Genomic DNA, 22,880 nt, shown 5'->3' on the forward strand with positions numbered 1-22,880 from the left:
TAAATTTCAAATCTTTCTTCCTGTTTTATTTTTGGTTGACTTCCAAGTAACTGGTCAAGAAAACCAAAAGAGAAGGTAATGTAGGGAAGTGTGACCAAAATGGGGAATAAAGTATAAACAGTAACAAAATGTAAACCAGCATATAATGACAGCGCGTCGCATTCTTTCCAGTTCCCACATATCTTTGAAACACCTCTTTAAATCCAGCCACTCTCCCTCCTGATTGAGGCAGAAAATGAGCATGATTGCCTTGCTATTTATTGAGACGAGCATGTAAACCATCTGATAACAAACACGTTGCTGACTATGCCATAGTGAGTGACTGGGTAGTGATAGAAGCTTGAGTGTTACCTAATGGTAATGTAATGGGAAATTGCTGATCACTCAATAAACACACAAAGAGAGCATTGTCAGGTTATGGAATAATGTAATCAAATAATACAATCAGAAGTATAATGCATCATAGTTCTCTATTAATTCCTTCTAAAAAAACCCAACATGAATGAAATTTCTCTATCCAATGCATTGCTTTTGTTCATTTCATTGAACTTTCACATATATTAATATTTCAAATCTTTCTTCCTGTTTTATTTTGGTTGACTTCCAAGTAACTAGTCAAGAAAACCAAGAGAGAGAGTAATGTAGGGAAGTGTGACCAAAATGGGGAAGAATAAAGTATAAACTGTGACAGCCTCTGTGGTAAAGATGACTCAGAGTCTTGTGACAGCACTAGGATTTCAGGGTACTATAAAAGAGAGATTGCCTAAAATAATGATGGAAATTTTAAACTGATGAAATTGAGATGCTCTGAAAGTAAAGTTCGGCAGTATTGTAGTTCCTCTTTCTCACAGTGGTATTGCAAAATTACCACAATAATCTGGGTTTGTTTCCTATCCTAACTCATGCTGCCCTCGCTCCACCTGGCGAGGGTTCAAAATTGCCTAAGATCCAGAGGTCTACCTCCCCTGAGGATGGCTCGTAATCGATTCCTGGGGTGAGAGGAGACTGCTTGTGAGATCGTGAGGAGATGGTGTGATATTCCCATGGGAAGAGGATATAGTATTGAAAAACACGAAAGATACCATAGGGTAAAGATAAATATAAATAAAGGAAAAATAAATAAAACGATAAATGAATAATACCAATGACTGTCACGTTTGGGAGACTGGAGAGTCTCAGATTGAATGCAGAATAACAAAATGGGAAGAGGTCATTGCAAACCTTTAATTGACAAGTCTGATATAATGAGATGTACAAATTGCATCGTCATGAGGTACTAATGGAGAATACCTTTGATACCCAACAATGCCACTCTGCTCTGGACTGATGAATACCTGACTGAGGATGTTAACTAACTACTAACTGAACTAATACTAACAGAAACATGGAGGGAGTGTCATTCAAAGGACCCTATTCATTTATTGCATATGGTGATCCTGTATTCATCAAGTCTCTTTCAAAGTCTCCGTCTCCTAGGTGGAAAGGACAACTCCAGGCACTGTTGACAACAGCAGCAGCGGTAAAGGGCAGGCAGAGAGCCATGTGGGTCCATGCCATTCAAGCTAAACTGCTAGCAGGTGCTAGAACCAGAAGAGGGTTTTCCACACACCAAAACAGACAGTAGCTGAGTAGTTTCACCTGGCCAAGCCCAAGCCTGGGTGACACTCCACCAAATTCTCCAAATTCCCCAAATTTCTCAGAAAGAAGACATTGTGTGGAAGGAAGGCTACACTCAGGACTGAGGGTGGACCCCAGACAACGCAAAAGAAGAAGAGGAGGACTGACAAGCACCGAAGTGCTTAGCAGGAAACCAGTGGTTTGAGGGCCAAAGAGTGGTTTGGAGAATTGACAGGACTGTACATGCTAACTGACCCTTGTCTGTCCCCAAGATAGGACAGGAGTCATGGTAATAAACCATATATTTGAATATACAGGTCAGGCATCCATGAGCCTAGTCCTCCATAGATGTGAACAAGAGTTACATGGCTTAGATGTAACTGACAACCCTGAACAGACTTTTAAGAAGAGAAGGTGGAATTGACACTTTGGTAATAAGGAGAGACTACACAGGACCCCACTGGGTCGTAGCCCCAGAACTACTTTATGTGCGCTCTTTTTAATTGCCAGGCTGATAGTGCAACCACTGTTATGGTTTTTAGACAAATCTCTGGAGCCAGAAAATAGTACGCATGTGAAGAGAATCACTACCGCTGTTCAAGTCACTCAGCATTGGTGATAATGGTTTGGATTTGATGTATGATGACCTCCGATGGTTTGAAGTTTGGGTTCCACCAGGTAATATCTTTGATGAAATATGAATAAAGATGAAAATGTTTACAAAAAAACATGACATGTTGGTAAAAATGTTTCATAAGTGATTCATAAGTGTATCCTTATGTATGTGAACTAAGAGGTAAACATCATATTATAACTGCAGAACATAATTTTGAATTTTGTCATATATGTTTTCTATTGGGTTTGTTAATGAATTATTCTTATAGTTAAATTTGTTTGCTAATGCAATAATCATTTAGTGTTTTACTAGACTGCAAATAGTCTTAGGAATGCATATTTTTGGTCTTTACTACATATTCCACTCAATCCAATTCAATCAGGTCAATCTATATACCTAGTAGTATGTACTCACATGGATGTACATGACTTTCATTGACCATTGATTGACTTTTTTTGTTTTTTAGTACATATTTCAGATTATCACTGCATAATCCAATCACTAGAATTTTTTAAAAAATTTTTTCCATATGGTTATTTTGATTGATCCTATGATTGATCTTAATGCTTATACACCACTTCAACAATCTGGTTATGTGGTACTGGACGGTACATTATTAGATCATATTTGTAATCGATTCTATACATTATTCACACACTGACACAGACATGAGAAGTGTAACTTACCTGGCTGGTCTCTGTTCCAGTTGGTGTAGGACACTATATCCCCGCTGAGCCAGTGGAATAAGCCGGCGCTGCCGTGATCACTGAGGCCGATCCAGAAATCTCCAGAACGACCGAACACCAGGCTGCTGGCAAAGGCCTGTTCGAACCTTTTAAGATTTTAAGAGGCTATTAGGGACTAAGAAACACACTGTGATATCTTTTAATCCCAGTAAAGGAGTCCATCTGTTTGTCAGTGTTTGTGTTGCAGTACACACCTATTGGTAATAGTAACAAGGGCAGCATCTTTACTCTCACAGGACTTCTTGGCCTCATCAAAGGTGGCCAGAGCTTCTTGAACCCAGTAACAAGCTGGACTGTGCCACTTCCAGCCCTGAAAGGAGAGAAGAGGATATTATGGAAAAAATTAGAACAATTCCTTAAAAAAAAAACTTCTACTAAGGCTGCGCAACTCCTTGAATTTATTAATTCAATCATTTATTATCTGGTTCTGGATGTGCATCAATGAACACATGGGGATAGACAATCATGTTGATTTTTGGATAATGCCTAAATCCCCACAATATTGATGGTTTGCACATGGAAGGGTAATGAAAAACTTAAATTGAGTCAGACTCATGACCACTGGGTTATGGGCATTTAAATTTATCATGTTCTTGCAGCAGCACCTACATAAGTGAAAATGTCTAAAGTTAAATGCAATTTATGGTAGTTCCATGGCAATTTATAGGCCAAAACAACAACTTATTGGAACAGGTAAAGGAAAATGGAGCATCAAATAGCATGGGGATGATATGCTAGACATTTCCATTTGGATAGAAATGTTTTATGTGTTTGACCAAGGAATTCGGGGGAAAAAAAATCAGAACGAAGGGATTTTCTCCATTGCCTCACACTGTAAACATACAGTGCTTTATAAATTCCATGTGGTGATATCACATCTCCGAACCAGGAAAAAGTAACCACTTATTCCTTGACCCTAAACCTATCCTTCCACCAAATTTCATTAACATCTGTTGAGTGATTTTAAACATATCCTGCTAATAGACAGATGGTCCAACAAACAAAACCTAAAACATAACCTCCTTTGCGCAGCTAAAAAGCAAATTTTTTTTTTTTTAACAGTCAAAACAAAAGTGAGACCATTAAATCCAGTCCACTGTATCTCAGATGCAGGATACAAAGAACAAGTCTAAGCATGCAGAAATAACTTTTCCCTGGCCTCAATCCCTCCTGCCAGCTCATGTACTGTAGTTGTGGACGTGTACAGACGCAGAGCCGAGCCAACACACAGAAGGTCACGGGGGGGTGAGATTGTGCATGAGTATGATAGCAAGAGACAGTTCGTATACAGCTTTGTGTGAATAAGCTCAACCTCTGTCTTTTTGCACAACCACTTTTGGAATCTGGACAGAAACCTCAAAGATTACAGCTGCTGGGGAGGTTTGATCTGTTGAAACTCTTGTCTCCTTTACATTCTTCCCTGTCTTTCCTTTTTCTGTCTCACGCTCATAATGTCATGCACTCAGTGTTGAACAATAGCGTATTCCCAGTAATATATAGCAATAATAAAAGGATTCTTCCTTGTGTGTGGTAATGTTATGAAATACTAAACCTGATACCACCAATATGACCATTACCAAACACTATATTCCTCTACATGCCCTCAATTAGATTTTGTCAGTCAGAATTATTAAATCATGAAACAGTGAATTGAATTATTGTAGGTGGTTACTATTATAAATATTCCCACAACTACTTTGATTTTTTCAAGCAAAACATTGACAAAAACATTAGGCAAGGTTGAGCAAAGTCTTGTTTGGGATCCTAAGCAGCAAAACAGGAATGTTTTTGTATAGAGACTACACATGTATATGGAATATTATAACTTTAGGGCACATTTTCTAGTTTTGTTTTTGTGCCTCAAGAATGTGTTATTTGCTATAATTCCAGTTCAATTATTTTAGGGGTCCCCTGGTGGCTGAGGGGTCCTCAACAGCTGCGTCCGCCTCAGGCTGCCTCTGACATTAGAGAACTGTTATTCACACATGAGGCAACAGAGTTATTCTGATAATAAAACCACCATCTTTGGAAGTAGAAAGCAAAAAAGACATACTTCCGTGAGGAGTTACTGCTTCAGTGATTACAGTAATGAGCAATCCATTACATTTTTTTTTCAGAAATGAGCGCAGCGCTGGATGGGGTAAATGGTTTGGGGATCATGTGGTTTAACGTTGCCGCAGCAGTCAGCATGCCACTACTCGGTCATTGTTGTTTCACATGTTGCGTGAAGTGAGCTCATCTGCTGGAGACAAACCGCATCGCCACAGAGCCCTGCAGCGAGTGCCATGTCAAATGACCCCTGTCACATTACCACCCATGATGCCCCCCGTCCCCCAGGGAGAGGGGTAAAGATTCATTACACCAAACAAATGTTCTTTCCATACACAGATCTTTGTCGGATGTAACAGCTGAGAATCAGCACGACCCTCAACCTCAAATCATTTACATCATAAATCAACACTTTGCTAGAAATATAACATTTCTTAGGGGCATAGATTAACACAGACACACACTTTGATTTATTTTCTCACTATGATTATCCCCTATGTCCCACATTACTGAAAAAAATCCCACTAAATGTAGTGAACATTTTCAAGCGATGGTCAGGTAGGGGCTTGTCAGGTATGAGAGGCGTAAAGGCTCATACGGAGAGAATTATGAACCGTAAAATCAGAGACAGATGTAGATGGATCCGCCAGATGGGATTTAATTTGCCATGTGGGTACAAGTAGTGGGCATGATAGTGCATATTCATGTTGTATCTGCTGTATACACTTGTTGAGTGAAAACAAACAATATGTCCCGATTCAATGGCTTGAAAATAAGTATTCCAGGTTTTGTTTTGTGTTTTGGGAAATGGAAAATTACGTGTTAAACTATGGGAAGTGTGTGTGAGTCCAGGGCTGAGTGTGGTGCCTGTTCAAATTCCCAAGTCTTAGGAGAGTGATTTATATTACAGCTACAGACTGGGGGCAGACTAATGGACCAAGTGGAGGGGTGAGAGATGGAGGGGAACTCTGGGAAAAATGTCAAAGATAAAGTAATGATTGAAATATTTAGAATAATAATTATACTCCCACCAACACTACAGACAGTTAGCAGCTGTAATCAGAGCACTGAAGTCCTGGAGTAGATCTGAATAGAGTCTATATGGAATAAAACAGATGGATATAGGGAAGAAATATCTACATCTTGTCCAGAATAAAAACATTTTTTCAGTGATCTTAATAAAGTATAAACAACAGATGAAGAGTGCAGCACTAAACGCAGAGAGAAAAAAAGAGTCATACTAGTTTGCACTCTTGGTGCTGCGGTTTCCCATCACTCTTTGTTCCCGGTTTCTTACAGATGGAGGGCAGATTCAGATTACAAGGGCTGTCATCCCAGCGGCCCGCCTGCACATGTAAGCAAGACACAAACAGAGAGAGAGAACACAGCTGCTAAATATATATACAAACGGAGGAGACTTGTAGACAGTGAGAGTCCGTTTCTGTGAAGTGATTAAGGCCCTGAGATTCAGGGGTCAGTGAGAGGGTGCAAGAAGGGGGGTCACTCACAGCTCCCCAGATGGAGACGCAATCTTCCTGAGTGTTGAGGAAGTTGTTGGGTTCAAAGGGGTGCCAGTAGGTGAAGATGACGGGTGTGTGGTCAGTCCATTGGAAGTCCATTTGCATATCAGTGTCGTGGAGCCCTATCCATAGCTGGTCAATATCTGACAGAGGACACATGTAGGAAAGCAGAAATGAAGTTATAAATGAGATTAAAGTTCCAGCTATGACCCTGTTATAAAATAAGTTTTATACAAAAAAACTTTTCCATGAGGTTTAATAACTGAGTTGGAGCATTTCCATGACCTAAAAATCTGATTCCTCACTTCATGTGCCTCAGTTTCTAGGGGTGAACTGTCGGGTTTCCGCTACATTTGAGCTTGCTGTGGAGATGTGGGCATATACTGTAGGAAAATAGTTGGAACATACCATTTCAAGAAGTTAATATTTTACAGAAATATTACTTTTGTCAACAAAAAAAATATCTGAATGTATCAGAAAACTCTATTTTTTTTCGGATTGCACACTGAGGAAAGTACAGCTGAAACATCGGTATGTTTTGCTCCCCTGTGCTAAAAATAGAAACTGAAAAAACAGAAGAAAAAAAAAACAGCATTCCAATACATGTATGATGTAGACTGTTTTTGATCCTGCTGGACATCAACGTGAGTTACACGCACACATGCTTTCTCTTTTTGTCCTGATTGAGTATTCTTCTTTCTACATTTATATAGAAAGACACCAAAATTCCTTCTAGACACCATCTAGAATAAATCTGTCAAACTGTTCATTGTATTCCTTAATTTTAACCAGTGGCTACATTAAAGCAGTGAACTAGCAGATTCATTTTTGACTCCTGATAGTTATGTTATTCAGAGGGAAAGGTAAAGACAGGTAAAAGAAGAAATTAGCAAATCACCTTTCTTCAGGTTGCGGATGATGAACTCTAACTCAGGGAGGGTGTGGATGCTGACCAGGTTGGCTTCCATCTTCTGGCAAGTTTTCTGAGCCGTATCCCAATCAATCTTCTCTGAAGTCAGCTTGTAGCAGCCTGCCTGGAAAGCCTGCCAGCCTACGTCACACTCATATTTCTCATCATCTGCCCACGAGTCTGTGTGGTTGCAAAGAGATAAAGCCCATCAAATTGTAAGAGTCTGGCACTGTGGCAGGACTGTAACTGTTGAATTTTACTTTAATGCAACTACCAATACACTGACCAGTAGTGAAGGGGTCTAGGGTGGCATTGGGCCTCTTCTTGCAGACATACGGAAGAGCAACTGAACAATCACGGTTTTGCCAACGACCTGATGACTCCGTCCTAAGCACAGCACAGTTCTCCTCATCGGCATGGTTTGGCTGGTCTGCAGTTGGAGAGTAAGGAAGAAAAACTCTTCAGAACATTATTGATGCCGAGGTGCCCTTGTTCAAGGCACTTAACCCCTAAATAATCTGGTGGTCAGCAGTAAAAGACTGTGGTTGCACTGGAAGCCCGCCAAGTGAGTATTTGAACTTCAAGTGCAGAGTGTAGCTAAAAATGAGCAAGCATGCCTGTTCAGCCTTCAGTGGGAAATAAATGTTCAAAAAAAAGATGACAGATACTTCAAGCTTTAAAAAGACAGAAAGGAGTGTGTTGTTTTTGCAGTCTAACCTTGCTCCCAGTTGAGATATTTGAGCGGCGAGGAGTCGGCCCACTGCCAGCCTCCATTGATGTCCAGGTCATTGAGGCCAATCCACAAAGCAGCACTGTAGCCAGTCAGTAAACCTAAAAAACACCCGGACAACAACTCTCTCAGATGAAATAAAATATGACAAATGCAAAAAAAAATAAAAAAATAAACCCATAGTTCTCTGTGTAATTATGTGAACGATGACACAATAAAAGAAAGCACAGAACAGAGCGCCTCCATTGAAGCCAGATAATCCCCCCAGTTAGCCATCATTTCAACTGCCAACACTGTACTGTGCAGATGAAAGAATGGTTATATAAGAGTAGCAAAGTGAGGATTAATATTGGTAACAGGGTCACAACATCCAAAAAATCAATTCTTGCTGATGGGAGAGAGCTGATGGGGAGAAAACTTGGAAGTCTGAACTGCTGTTGGCACTACAGGAAAGATCATTTAAATCGGCTATTAAATCCCATAATTTTCTTTCTTTTGAGATCTGCACAACAAATTTCATGGCAATAAATGGTTAGTGCCAAATGATAACAACCCCTACTATGGGCCCAACCACCCTGCCAGAACTGTGCAATATGTAGCATAATTGGGCATACATTATTACTTAACTTATTTGATATCTGGTCATTTGGACATTTTAAAATAACTATTCAAACATTTTAACAAAATGCAAGCTCAAATAAGTATATATACTCTTGTTCTTCACTTGTAAATATATTCTTATTTATAGTTATTTTACTCTTTTTACTTGTGTGCTCTTTTATGTCTTATTCTACTATTTTCTTCTCTAACTGTGCTGTATCACCAAGTCAAATTCCTGTGTACATTGTACATTTGGCTACAATACAGCTACAATAAGAGTGGATGCCCCTGCACATATTTGTATGTGTGTATGTGTGCATTGACTTTACCGTTGATGTAGGTCTGCTCATGCAGCTTGGTGATGCTTAGCAGGTCTGCCCCCTGCTGCTGGCAACTGATCCGAGCCTCGCTCCATGACAGCGTAGCCTGGAAATTAAACTGGTAACAGCTGTCTGTCAGCGGGTCAGTATCCCAGAAGGTCTCACAGCCATTACCTGACAGTGAAGGGGAAGGAGATAAAAAAGTCAGTTTAGAAGCAAGGGAAGGAAGCAGGAGGAAACATGAGTAAAATAAATAGTTTGGGTGAGAGGAATTTGTGGTGAAGCTCACTGAGTTTCTGGCAGTTTCTCCAGACAGGTATAAAATACAGTCCTCAGCATACAAAGTGATAACTCACTCTTAACCGGACAGAACCCCCAGCGCTCGTCCTTCCCGTAGTCGAAGGTGGTGGCGCACCAGAGGTGACCGTCCTCACGCCCGATGCTGGTGCAGCTGTGGAACCACTGGCCGTCGTACAGGAAGGGCAGGTAGCAGGGACGACCATGAGAGTTCCCCTGGATTGTATAGATCTCTGGGGAGCAAACAGAGGAGAGATTTAAATCACCACATGTAGCAGCGGAGACAGGCTTCACTTGTGTTGTCTAAAATTATGGCTGTGAACTGTGCTGAACTGAAATACCTTATCTGTTTTCTCAGTGACTTGTATAATCAAACACACGGTGAAAACAGTGGATAATGTTACAGTTAAAACAGTAAAGTGGTCAAATGGTGGTCAGCAGAAGGAAGAGGGAAAAAAAAGCAGATTATTAAGCAAATTAACTTTTAACTTCATGTTTATAATATTTATAATATTTATATTCCAGAGCAGAATCTTTTAAAGATCACGTGCAACTTTTGAACCAGGCTTTTGAACTAATAATCTATATCTGATCTCTAAAGTTTAAAAAAATACCCCTAGGTTGGTGTTTTAGTCTACATTCCACATGTATAGCATTTTTAAAGGGCAACAAAGACAGAGAGAGAGAGGGAGAGAGGCTGGGTCTGTAGTGTTACCAAAACACATTAGGCCAATGGAAAGTAGGACATGTTAAACGAGGGAGGAAAGATTTCTGAAGCTCCCTCCCTGACTTCCCTCTCTGCTCCACCGCTGGCTGGCTGGCTGGCTGGCTGCATTGGAGCTACTCCTCGGCTAACTATGTCAGAGGCATTCCTCTCCAGCAGTGAGTCGACTTCACAAAGAAAACTTGTGTAGATCCGCACTTGAAAGTTAAAAAACGCCAACGTACCCAATTCCCTCGGCACAAAAAGGTAAAAGAGACTTCGAAGTGGAAAGATAAAGAAGAAAGCGAAGGGAGATTTTCAGGTCTTTACGGCAGATCTGGGTTTAATTGCAGTCAACCTGAGCCTGTTAATTACAGACTGGTATGGCTGACTGGGTCTCACAGTATAGTTCGTCAATGAACAACTGTGACATGAGTGGCACTGACAGCGGAAATGAGGCTTAGCTGCGAACCACCATGGTTTGATTTAATCTGGACTGAAAACTACATATAAATACAAATATACTTGAGGGCAAGGACGACTCCGTCTGTTTACTGGAGTTTACAAACACCGGCAATGTTATCCTTGGCTTTCTGACTGGCAGGAAGCCACTTGTCCTCAAAGATTTCCTAAAAGCAACACTGCTATATCCATTTGATCAGATACAGCTGTGGCATCCACAACAGTAAGTCTATCTGCCGCTTTGAGGCAGCACAACATATAGTGCGGTGCAGGCGCAGCTCACATCTGTATGACTACAGGTGAGCTGCTTCATTTGGGGAAACTCCATTTAACTGAGAATAATTTGCAAAGAGGTGCAATACCAGCGATCTCATTTACATGTCCACAGGATAACTGATTTTAAAAATGAAAGAATTTCAAAGGAAATCTTGAAGTTATCAAGATTATCTTGATTTTTGAAACATTCTAGAGAAAACACAGGTAAACACTAAGCACTGATCTGCAGTAATCCATGCAAATCTAAATCTCTGTGATGAAAGACTGCTCACCGCGATATGCTTTAGTGCACAGGTCCCGAACACCACCATGCAGTGACCATTTAGAAGGGGCGGAGGTGGAGGACGCGTTCCAAAACAAGGGCGAGGGAAGGTAGGTATTGAGGTTTTCCAGCACTTGGGCACAGTTCCAGGTCCAGCGTACTCTGGGGGGCTCGCGGTCACAGGTGTACACACCCAGAGGGGACTTGGCCCACCTGGAGGTGTAGTTGCCAGTGGTCAAGCCGAGGCACAGTGAGGAGCCCAGGTTGAACAGGCGACCCCGCGTTACCCACTTCCAGCGCTGGCTGTCGTCCTCGCAGGAGGATGACAGGATGAGGGAGTGATCTCGCACCCCGAGGCACCCATTGGCGCCCTCATGGAAGAAGGCAAACTCGTCAGAGTCCGCCGGTGCTGTGCAGAGAGGGGGGGAAACAATAGCATCAGTCGATAATGCAGATGAAAACAGGATTCCATGTTAGCAGCTGATGTGAGCAGAGAACAGGCCGGCGTTTGGATCAATATCTCCATTAATGGATACAATACTGTGTTAGAACTAGCTTCAGATGTGGCCTCTGGTGTCCCTTCAGTGGTATTAATCCTCTAATAAACCTGCAATAACCCTAAAAAACATGCATACACATAATATGACAAAGCTCTCAGCAGGAAGTAATTGCAGAAATGTCATGCAATAAACAGTGCAAAGTGGACACACATGTTTGTCCTTTAATGTAGGGTTTGTGATCACAGACGAATAATTTCCAAACCATGCACCAGTTTTCAGGAATTCACCACATTCCAGAAGGTTGACCTGGAATTGCCTCTGGCCTGGTTCGGTATAGTTTGTGGTGTCTATTTCTGTCGGTTTAGACTGTGGAGAGAGCAGCAGTTGGTGGTTTTGGGGGGATAAATATATAAGGATCTTTATCTTGAGAGTGTGACTGATACATTTGACTCATATAACCAAATGTTTTAACATGTCTAAATATGATTAATTTGGTGAAACTGTAATGATCCTCAAGGGTGAAATGGGTTGTTGTTTTCAGTCTGCAGACCTCTCACTACTGTACACTGATGCCTTTATAAGCATTACTTAGCATTAGGAGCTACGGCTGCCTACAAGGTGTTACCCACAGAGCCTGGCAGTATCCTCATATACACTTATACCATAGAAAAACATACAAAAATAAATAAAATGATAACAAAAAACAAAGAGTACTGACAAAAAAAAAGTGTTGAACTTAACACATTCAGGGCAGTGGCCGGACGCCAGCCTCAGTGACTGGAATTTCGGGAATAAAACCCAACACCCTTTCTCAAAAAAAAAATATGTGGTTTTCCTTCATTCCTGTTTTTCTCTTCTTGAAGCATTTAGAGATTGGTAAACTAGAAGCCAGGACTGCGAATATACTGGCGTGTGGTTATGAGAGTGTGCGAAGGTGGGCGAGAGAAAGAAATACATGTCAGGAGCGTAGGAGTGACTCTAAATTAAGGTCCTGTTCAAAATTATTAAAATATATACATATATATATATCCGCAAAATAAACACAACTCTCAGATGTGAGATTCAAAGGAGAGAAAGTGAGACCCTCAGCATTCCTACTCGGCGGGCTCCTGTGAGAGGCCAGGAAGTGGGGTAGGTGGGAAAGATCACTGGGCATTTAGCTGAAAAACACCACTCTCATATGTGGCCACTTCAGTCAGCTCAGTCTGTAGAAATCCCTTGTTTCCTCACCTCTCAGCTGAAACACTCCAAACCTCCCGTGGCCGCTTTTATGAACACAGAGACAATGGAGTCTCATCGAGAGCTCCATAAAAACTCCTGTAATCAGGAGGAGACGACCGACACGCCCCTCGTCTTGCACTCGGCCTCTGCGGTTGAGTTTCTCAGAAGCAGTGTTAGCAAACACAGTGAGAGAGCGCGGCGGCAGAGAGGTCCATCTTGAGGTATGTACAGTGTAATCACATGTAATCACCACCCTGATCTTTTTATAAAGCAATCCTTTTTTTTTTTTTTTTTTTTTGTACAATAACACCCAGCTGTAAGGCTTGTTTGCTGCCAGATCATTGTTTCAAGATTCACATCAGAGAAATTGTGTTGCCTAACAGGGACACAAAATCTTTTAAATATTATCAGGGAGCCAAAAACGACATCCAACGAACACAAAACATCTCGGTTTTTTTTCTGTGCCAAACTCTCTTTCCATGAGGCCGTTATTCCAGTCACTCCTATTAATGCAACATAATCCAGAGCTGAATGAAATTCAGGAGAAGACCTGTTTCTGTGGAAAGTCAGAGTCTGGTGTAGCCACTAAAACATCACTGACTTCTGTCAGATCAAAGCCTTCCCGTGTTCCCCTATAACCACTTGATTACAGTATATTTTACATTAAACCCTCAGTATAAATCCCTGTCCTCCCTTCCGCGGTGTAATCCATCTCTGTGCTGCATACATTACAGTGTGATGTCTGCCACAACAACCAATAAGATGTTGATATGCTATAAGCTCAGGATTTAGCTTCCTCTCATCGCGAGCAAAAAGTCATGAGGATGCTCGAACCGCCGCTGTTACACAACAATGCTGACTTGTTAACGAGGCGCAGCTCATGTGCCAGTAAATCAGTCTGATACCATTTAGTCATTTTCACAATAGGAATTAATGCCATCTTTAAAAATAGATCACAGCGTCGGCTTCGGCGGTGCCCGTGGGAAGATTTTCACACCAGCGCCGTCCAAGTAAAAGTCAGAATTAGCCCCTTACATTGTGTGTTGAATTCACTGCGGTATGTGTAAATATATGAGAAGCTTTTTGAACTTCTACACAACCTGAAGCTGAAGTTCCAGACAACAAGAAGCAAATTCAAATAGAAGTTTTAAATTCCAGTCTAGAGGGGACACGACTGGATGTTTGATGTGAGAAAAACTCCCGGGCAATCAGAGAGAGTGCAGAATTTCAGATTAACTTTAAGCCATTGAGCCCTGTGAAGGCTAAGCTACAACAGCTCTCCTGCTGTGATCTCATCCTTGTCTTTGTCCTGTCACCCCCCCCTTTTTTTTTTTCAACGCCGAAGACTGTTTCCTGCTGAAGAGAGAGGCCGAAACCAACGGCCAAGAACAACCGGCACCAGTCGCCAAGAGAGGCAGATATTCCCAGAACTTCCACCTCCTCAATACGGTCATCTATTGGACCAGGTTTGAGGACAATACTTTGGATTGTGGGTGAATAATCAATAGCGTGTCTTGACTTGAAGTGTTATGACTTCAAACTTCTCTATATCGCACTCTTTGGAGGAAGAGTGTGACTCTCTGCAGCTGCCAGGGAGTTAAAACTAACCAAACTGTTTTTCTCCCTTTAATTTACTCATATTTAATCTAAAGATCTAAACTGAAATATGAGCATTAGTTTTTCCCACAACCTTTCCTTATTTTGACAGATGTCTGTGATAAAAAAAAAAACCAGGCCTTTTAACCGGCCAGTGTGATAAAATGGCAACCAACAAATAGGCAGGAAATTCCAGCCTGCTGTGTTTGTTTCTTTGGTGTTTTATGGTGGTCTGGCCTCTGAGGCAACTCCAAACTGTGGATAGGTTTTACCTCATCCGAGAAGCATGGGAGAGGAGAAAGAGGGCGAGAGAGAAAGAGAGGGGCTATTGGAGAGAAGAGCATATTTGCATTTTGCAGCCACACTCAGAATCAGAGCAAACTCTAACCTCTTCGGAGAGAGTGCAAATCGAATTTAGAAACCAGAGGGAGTGTCAAAACTTTCCATCACTCCCACACTTACGCGCTGTGATAAATGATTATTATGGTAGCGCAGGTTTAACTGTTAAATCAGCATGGGATAAGAGCTGTATCGACTTCTGTGGTTAAATTTTCAAATGAATTTTGATGGGTATTTTTGTGTGAGATCGTTAACACCGCAGTGCTGGAGCTGTTCCACTCATGATGAACATCAGAATCACTTATATTTATAATTTACTTAGTCTGAACTTTCATGCACAAATTAAAAAAGTCACAAATACGTCACTGTGGCAGTACACTAACAGGAAAAACCTCATTTCTAAGAAGTTACACAGAGCTTGAAAGATATTTTGTGCGATAAACTGTTGGTAGTGGTTGGGAACGGCAAAACATTTCACATAACAAATCCAGAGAGACAGCATTTCATAAAACAAATCAACTTTGATTATTTTCCCCCTTAAGATCCGGTTTGCATCTCATCCATTTGGCTTAAAAGTGATTGAAAAGGGATTCTCAACTTCTGCAGCATTGCAGTTTGATGGCAGATGGGTGCAAGTCATTTTGAAATTAAGACACTAAGCCTCGCCAAAAAAAAAGAGCTCTGGATAATGTTTGCAAGTACACTCTCCGAGATGAGAGTGTCAGGAGTGGGAGTGTAAACACTCACAATCGCATGTTTTTTTATCTAACTTCATCAAATAAATAAAAAAAAGTTAAAAGAGGAATATTAAAAGGATAAAGAGGCAGCGTGCTGTTCTGCTGCGCTGCTCCAAATCTATGAAGTGTTGTTAAAATACAGGAAAAATAACATCTAATCTGAAAATGTGATGTTGTAACCTCAGATGCTTTTGAGTAATGTCAACTAAAGCAGTGAAAATAGATCAGAAAATAAGTGGGTTACATAAAGTGACAACCTTGCCCAGATTTGATTTAAATTAAACTGGATACTTTATGCTGACAACCTACATTTCCACCGTCTAGGTACTTTTTTTGTGACACAAAAGAAAAGAAATCAACTCTGCCTTAAAATAACAGTCAGGTGCCCAAATGAAGATTTACATATTTTTCCTGCTGTAATCATTCCTCCTGTTCATACTGAGAGATCCCTTAATAACGCACTTTCAATATAAGTGATGGGGGATAAAACCCACAATCCTCCTTCTGTGCAAAAACGTATTTAAAAGCTTATTTGAAGCTAAAACGAGGCTTCAGTCGTCCAAATTAATCAAATCAAGTCAATATCTTTCAAAGTTACAGTCTTTATAGTGCCAAATTCCCTCTTTTTGTCACAATCCTTTCACTGCAGCTGAACAGGAAAACACTGTCCGTCGAGACACGAAGAGGGAATATTATACTAAAAAAAGAGTGCAACTGTGGAAGATATCCACTTTATTTGACAAACTCAGACAGCTGAAGCCTCATATTATCCTCAGATAAACTTTTCAACACATTTTTTGCTCAAAACCAGGGCGGTGTGGATTTTGGCCTCCATCATTTACACTGTAAGCACATTTTGGAGGGGTGGGGGGGGGGGTTGTTTAATAGCCAGTATGAACAGGAGGAATGATTACAGCGAGCAAAACCTGTTTGAGTGCTCATTTGGGCACCTGACTGTTGTTTTAGGACAGACTTGAAAAACTGTGAACCTGTCCTTTAATCTGTACAATAGAAAACTCACTGACAGTATAGTCAAGTTGGTCAACTCTGACTCATAGGGTCATATAAGAAAAAGATAATAAATTGAATGTTTACGCAAGAAAAAGTGCTCTGAGAGTCAACCTGAACTCTATTGTAGGATTGTTTAGGTGAGTTTAACCTCCACAGTGTCCCCATAACATGAAACGGTGTAGTAGCTGCTCGGGATTGGACTGAATGTGTTAATTGCAGGCTGTAACAGGATGTAGCCTAAAGGTCACATCTGCCCACAGGGTGCCAAACGCGTCACCCGTCTTTCAGTTTTACAAAACAGCCTAAAAAACATCCGTAGAGGAGAGAACTAATAAAGTGCGTTGCTTTGCAGCTTTGAATCAACTTTTTTTTGCATAAATAAAAATCACAATAGAGAGACTAAGCCTTTAGCCTCCCTCCCCCCCCCTACCCCCCCCTCCCCCCTGTTTTTCCCCACATCTGGTTCCACTCACGGCTCGGACTTGTGGTTCGTGGCATACCAAGGCACCAAATCCAGAATACGCAGAGAATATCTTTCACTGTCTGTTTTCTAACGCATTTTCTGACTGGAAGTCGTCACCAAAACAAAAAGCATGCGCAATAGGTGTGATGTCTGGCCGCTTTTTCCCACTTTTATATGAATGAAATTAAGCAAAAGTGGAGATTTTTCTCACCCGCAGCGCTCCCCTTCAGTTCCAGACTAAAGATGAATAAATATAAAGTGCATTTGTAGAATATATCTCGCCCATTTGTCCATGTTCTCCTTGATTCCTTGTCTCGGTGACGGTCGTTGCCTTGCATGCTCACAACTACAACACACGCACACAGACACACGCTTGGAAAAAAAAAAAAAAAACCCGGAAAAAAAAAAAAAAAAACGAAATGAGAGGAAAAAAAAAAGTGAAGCCGGAGCAGCAAATGCCCGACTGTTCTACTTTGAGGACGGATGATGCAGAGTTGGTGGCGAGTTTGACCGCTAGAGCTCCGTCTGCGTCTCAGTCAGACGAGACTGATATGAATGGAGCAGCGTCAACAGTGTGTGTGTGTGTGTGTATGTGTGTGTGTCTATGTCTGTGTCTGTGTCAGTGTTTGTATGGTTCCCAACATGAGGTCCGGGGACCTCCAGGGGCCTGTATCGGAAGACCCCATATAACCCAGCAGACAGTAGGGTTGACTCTAAAATCAATCTTATACAATTAATTATAATTCAGAAGTCATTATTTAATCTCGTCAGTAAGAGAAGTAAATAAAAAAAAAAAAAAAATTAAGGCTAAAATTTAACTTTCTTAGAAAATAAATCCCACATGTAAACATAAAATTAAGTTGAAAACTCTAATAGATGTTCTCTATCAATGATACTCTTCCCTCCAGTCTTTTCATGAGTAATTTTTTTTTAACTTATTCAATGGTTCACATTTAAAAAATTCAAAACATAAGTATAATTTCTACTGAAAAAATTCATTATTAATATCACTTCTGAGTTTTGCCCCTTTTGCACAATATTTAATCTGGATTTTACTATTTAGACTTGTGCATTTTTCCCTTTTTTTTTATTTGCTTTTGGAGCTCAGGAAGTGATTTCCCTGTATTTAACTTTTTAACATTGTTGATGTTGCCCTACCTTCTTCTTGTTTATGGTATTTCTTATGCATTTGTCTACTTCCATTAATTTCTTACTTTAATTAAAAATAAAAACCTTCTGTCTAGCGCTCGTTCTTTGCAGTGACTTAATAATTTGTCCTGCAGTTTCTAAGCCATTGTCCTCTGATGCTTGATTGTAAATGTAATCTGTTACTCATTAGTTTGCAATTAAAAAGCATCAGTCCTCTTCTGTCCTATAATAAACTCGATGTGTCTTTTTTTATTATGCTCAACACCTGCCAAACACCAAACATCTACTCTGATGTCGAAATCATAGTCATAAACTCTCAGCTGAGCCAAGTATGTTAGATAACAGAGAGGTCAGGATTGCTGACCCACAAGCGCCGGACATAATAAACTCACCTAAAAATACAAAAAAATCTCATATCCCTGTAATAGTTCAATAAATGCCTTTAGAGTAGCCTTTAATGGCTTCCCCTTAATGGTCCTTCCGAGACCTAAAGTTAGGAAGTGGCTGTTTCCTATAGTTATGAAAATACATTTAGACTAACAGTTCATATTGGATGTGCCTGCCAAAAGCTTAACTATGCCACAGTATGTTAAATGCAAGCTGATGAAAAACTAAGCTGTCACATTACGCAGGCTGATTATATTCAATTTGTGGACCGCCGGTTTACGTGTGAGAATTTTGTCTAATGGTATTCAACATCCCACGACAGACAGCATAGATGAGAAGCCATTGATTTAGCTTTTAAACATGTTTAAATGTTGTCTTTCACTTCCTCCGAGATGAGTCCAGACTTGTGCCTTATTTATGAAAATGAAACAGCATTCATGATGTTTTACTGATTACACAAAGGTAAAGTCAGCTCTATCAAGTAAATGTGGCGTTACAGTCTAAGTTTACAGCCTGTTTTTAGTTTTGTTCCATTTATTTCTCCTGAATATATCTTTGATTTTTAGTCTGAAACACCGATTTTACACTGAAAAATTAAAATAAAACCTAAGTACAGACATAACGCTCAGCAATTGTGTCAAATGCTCATCAGTTGTGTCGTCAACGGAAGTTTTTCTTTCACAGAAAGCATCGAGTCACAGAGGAGTCCAGAACAAACAAACACATTTTAACCAATAGTATTTAATGGTTTATGCAATTCTCTGCTAAGGCCCAATCTCCCCCCAGCAGTACTATTAGGTCAACCAGTCCCTTGCATTTTATTGGCCAAAAATAAATTCAAACATACCTAAATAAATATGTGTGTTTATGGTAAGGGGGGAGGGGGAGGGGAGGGGGGTTTGGGGGGGTCAATCAAAACAATAACAGTTCTAATTAAAGGCAACTTGAAAAAACACAACAATTTTCTCCATAAAACTGGTTAAATTGAAAAGTTTTTTAAAAAAATGTAAAAGGGGTCCTTCTTCAACAGCTTCCACTCCATTATCAAGTAACACGACTCTAAAACCATTCATTATAAAAACTGAGGTGGAACACTGCCACCAGCTGGAAGTTATAAGCTTTGGTCACAGGAGTTTGACGAGGAGATTGGAGGGGTAGGGGGGTAGGGGGGGTAGTAGCTTCTGTCCCTCCTCGTCACAAACTATCTGGGTCTGGAATTTAAGCGGGGGCAGAGGGGATCCCAGAACACCAGGTTGGATGACATAGTGCCGTAGATATTTAGAGTTCAATACAATAACAGGCCAGACTGGTTCTCTCGGTTAAGTTCGGGGAGATGAGAACGAACTAAATTGTTTGAGCTTGGGGAGTTCAGACTACCTGGGACCAGAATGGCTCATGCATGAGTGTACGTGTGTGAGTGCGTATTGGTATGAGGCCTTCCGCAGTCTTTTCCCATCTGGCCAAGCTGAAGCAGTTCTATACTTCTTTATATTTTCCTCTTTTTTTTTTTTTAAGCAGAAAAGAAAACATCCCAAAACACTGGACCCCACTTTTCACCAACACAGTGCCAAACCTCGCCCCCCTTGCGGTGTGAGTCGTCCAGGGCTTTGACCCCCAGAACGATGCCGGCTCTTATGAGAAAGGAGGACAGGTAGGCCGGGGTGGGTGGACATGAGAGGGACGAAGGGTGACGGCTGGCCTTCCCTTCCCGACCCCTCCATGACTTCTCACCCACCCCTTGCCGTCTTCTGACCGGATTCTCTTAGGGCTCTTCGTGGCAAGGTGGGATGTTCTTGGGAGTGGGGGGGCACGCGAATATGGCGTCGCTCCCGCCACCATCCCACTCTTTCGAAACGGTTCAGTTCAAGTCTGTTATAAGGGTGCGTGGGCTCAGTTTGAGGCGCTGCTGTTAGAGGAGCTGGATGTGGAGGCCACGGCCATGCCCGAGGTGCCCGAGGAGGCCACCGACTTGCGGATGTGGGGCATGAGGAAGGGGTCACTGGCTAACTGGTGCACGTCGATGCGGTCCTCCTTACGGTAGACTAGACAGCGCCTTATAAAGGCCTGGAGGGAGAAAAACAGAGGGAGTGAAATAACTGAATATGTTTTCGTAAAAAGATTGGAATTTCTTAAATATGCACATCCAAAATAATTCCTCCTAAAAATATCTGTTATGAAAACATTAGTCGGACGAAACGGAGCAGTGAGGTGTGAGAATCCTGTACCTTAGCTTCAGGTGTGACTACTGGTTTAGGGGGAAACTGCACATCTGTTGCCTTCAGTATGGTGTTCTCCTGCAGGATGTCCTGCTGGGACTGGTTGTGGCCGAAGGGCTGGAGAGCAAACAGAGAGAGAGAGAGGGAGAGAGGGGGAGAGGGAAAGGGTGTTATGGAAACCAACACATGGTGGGCAAAACAACTAAATAAATAAAGTAACTAAGAGAAAGTGAGTTGGTGTTCAGTAAACTGTCCAGATTCAAAAGGCATCTTGGTCTTCTTTTCAGTCTCACACTCTCATTTTCCTAAAAGCAAACACTCAAAATGTTCCAAAATAAGAGTGCTAGACATACTGGAACATGGAAAAACAATTTTCTCTTCATTTGAATAAGAAAAGTGACTTTTTAAATTTAAAGTATGTTACTAACAGTTAAGCCAGGGATAATGTAGGAACTTGGAGGGCATTATCCTGCTTATACCATGGCCACTTTAACAGAATGCCATATGTCATCAAATTAAAAGATATCAGGTCATCATAAATAACTCGTTTTGAACATACTTTCCTGTTTTAAACATCATGAAATATGGTTCCTGGGCCTCATGCAAAACAGCAGAATTCCTGCCATTTGCATTGCTAAGTAACATCTAAACACAAAAGGCCTGACATGACTGGCTCAGGCGTTTTAACCCTCTCGTTTAGAGAAATGTCACTGATTGCTTTTAATCTCAAGAAGAGAGAACGGCGCTGCATTCTGCTTTATATTATTAAAACTGTCTTTCCAGCATAGATAACATTACGCAACGCTTGCTTTACCCCTCCCTCTGTCATACAGACAACGTTACACTCTCACCACCTCTTTTTTCCTCTCTTACCTAAACCTATGAATTTTCCACATTATTTTATAATATGACCGCTGAAAATTCTGTCCCGTTTTGGTGACATGCACTCTCCTCCTGTCCTCTCTGCTTTCCCCTGCAGCTGTCCCTCACACCCGCGGGCTGCAGCTTCCCCGCAGCTTCAGTTATTACAAAACTTCTCTCTTTCCTCACAATGTTAGCTGATTTAGAGGTCAAGATTCACACATAAAAAAACATATGAAAGGCATTTTGCATGCTTCTCACTGAGCTATTTATGTTTTTTTTTTTATTTTTATTGGTTACACAAATAACCCTTGCACCAAGCTCTTTAGCCAAGCATCATTAGTGCTATTTTCACCTCCAGTTTAATACTGGCACATTCATTTCAACTCCAAACAAACACCTGCATCACAGGTCTGATTTACACCTTCCAGCCAATCAGAAATTAGAATTTTTTAACGGCCGTGGTGCAAAAAAGGATTAAAAAATAAAATTTTATTTAGCAATAAAACACAATTTTAAGACTCAACAACAGCTAACGACTTGTTAGAACATATTTTCTCAGTGTGCTTCTCCTACCTTGCGGCCGTACAAACATTGGTAGAAAATGACTCCCACAGACCACACGTCCACCTTGTTGGAGATTTTGGGTGGTTCCTTCCCAACCACAAAGCACTCAGGTGGCAGGTACCTAAAAGGATAAAAAGGGAGCCACGTTAATATGAATCAGTTCAACTAAACAAATAATACTGTCGGTTTCAAAGTGTGTTCTGACATGATAACCTGTGTAAAGATCCGTTTTTGTGAACGCATCACTTTTTCATTTTCTTACTGGGGACCCAACGAGTATCATGTTCTGACATGTTGATAATTAAACTCATATGCAACTTGAGGGTTCTTTGCATGGTCTTGTAAAATGACATGTATTTCGCCTTCTTCCAGGAATTGTTGAGAAAGGAATTCACTAACGTACGTATACAGATGTAGGACAGACGTTTCAAAGATTAAATGTCAGATTAAATAGCACGGCTGGAGGCATTCAATTAAATGTCAAAAACCTCACAGAAAAGAGGTCGAATGGTACGGCCTTTTAAATCGCTGCTGATAGAACCTTTTACAAACTATCGGTATCAGCAAAACCTGGCTCCGATAGCGGCTGATGGGCTGCGCGGCCTCCACCAGTCACGCAGGGACATACATCTGCTGCTGCTGCTGCTGCTGCTGCTACGCCGGAGGCAAGCTGTCTCTGTTTTGCTAGCGAGCATGGTCTTACTTACAGTCCGCCAGCATATTTT

At 41.1% G+C, this 22,880-nt stretch overlaps 2 protein-coding genes across 7 annotated transcripts in view; both read right to left on the reverse strand.

Moving 5' to 3' along the window:
* Positions 1-17,688, reverse strand: part of mrc2 (mannose receptor, C-type 2) — a 36,157-nt gene extending 18,469 nt beyond the window's left edge. The window contains exons 1-11 of one of the 2 annotated variants that reach the window (XM_067616177.1): positions 17,187-17,688; positions 11,119-11,517; positions 9,465-9,638; positions 9,118-9,282; positions 8,176-8,289; positions 7,745-7,888; positions 7,447-7,638; positions 6,537-6,691; positions 6,270-6,374; positions 3,174-3,289; positions 2,920-3,065 (exon numbers count right to left, since the gene is read on the reverse strand). In XM_067616177.1, the coding sequence (XP_067472278.1) occupies positions 2,920-3,065; positions 3,174-3,289; positions 6,270-6,374; positions 6,537-6,691; positions 7,447-7,638; positions 7,745-7,888; positions 8,176-8,289; positions 9,118-9,282; positions 9,465-9,638; positions 11,119-11,517; positions 17,187-17,313 (1,837 nt within the window). In that variant the 5' untranslated portion in view covers positions 17,314-17,688. The remainder of the gene's footprint in view (positions 1-2,919; positions 3,066-3,173; positions 3,290-6,269; positions 6,375-6,536; positions 6,692-7,446; positions 7,639-7,744; positions 7,889-8,175; positions 8,290-9,117; positions 9,283-9,464; positions 9,639-11,118; positions 11,518-17,186) is intronic. The other variant, XM_067616176.1, reaches the window with a different exon arrangement.
* A 1,544-nt stretch (positions 17,689-19,232) lies between these two features.
* tlk2 (tousled-like kinase 2) overlaps positions 19,233-22,880 on the reverse strand; it is a 15,342-nt gene continuing 11,694 nt past the window's right edge. For all 5 annotated transcript variants that reach the window (XM_067570941.1, XM_067570939.1, XM_067570940.1 and 2 more), the window contains 3 exons: positions 22,165-22,276; positions 20,737-20,844; positions 19,233-20,575 (listed from right to left, as the gene is read on the reverse strand). In XM_067570941.1, the coding sequence (XP_067427042.1) occupies positions 20,402-20,575; positions 20,737-20,844; positions 22,165-22,276 (394 nt within the window). In that variant the 3' untranslated portion in view covers positions 19,233-20,401. The remainder of the gene's footprint in view (positions 20,576-20,736; positions 20,845-22,164; positions 22,277-22,880) is intronic.

The sequence above is a fragment of the Thunnus thynnus genome, chromosome 17 (assembly GCF_963924715.1).
Source record: "Thunnus thynnus chromosome 17, fThuThy2.1, whole genome shotgun sequence".
NCBI classification, from domain to species: domain Eukaryota; kingdom Metazoa; phylum Chordata; class Actinopteri; order Scombriformes; family Scombridae; genus Thunnus; species Thunnus thynnus.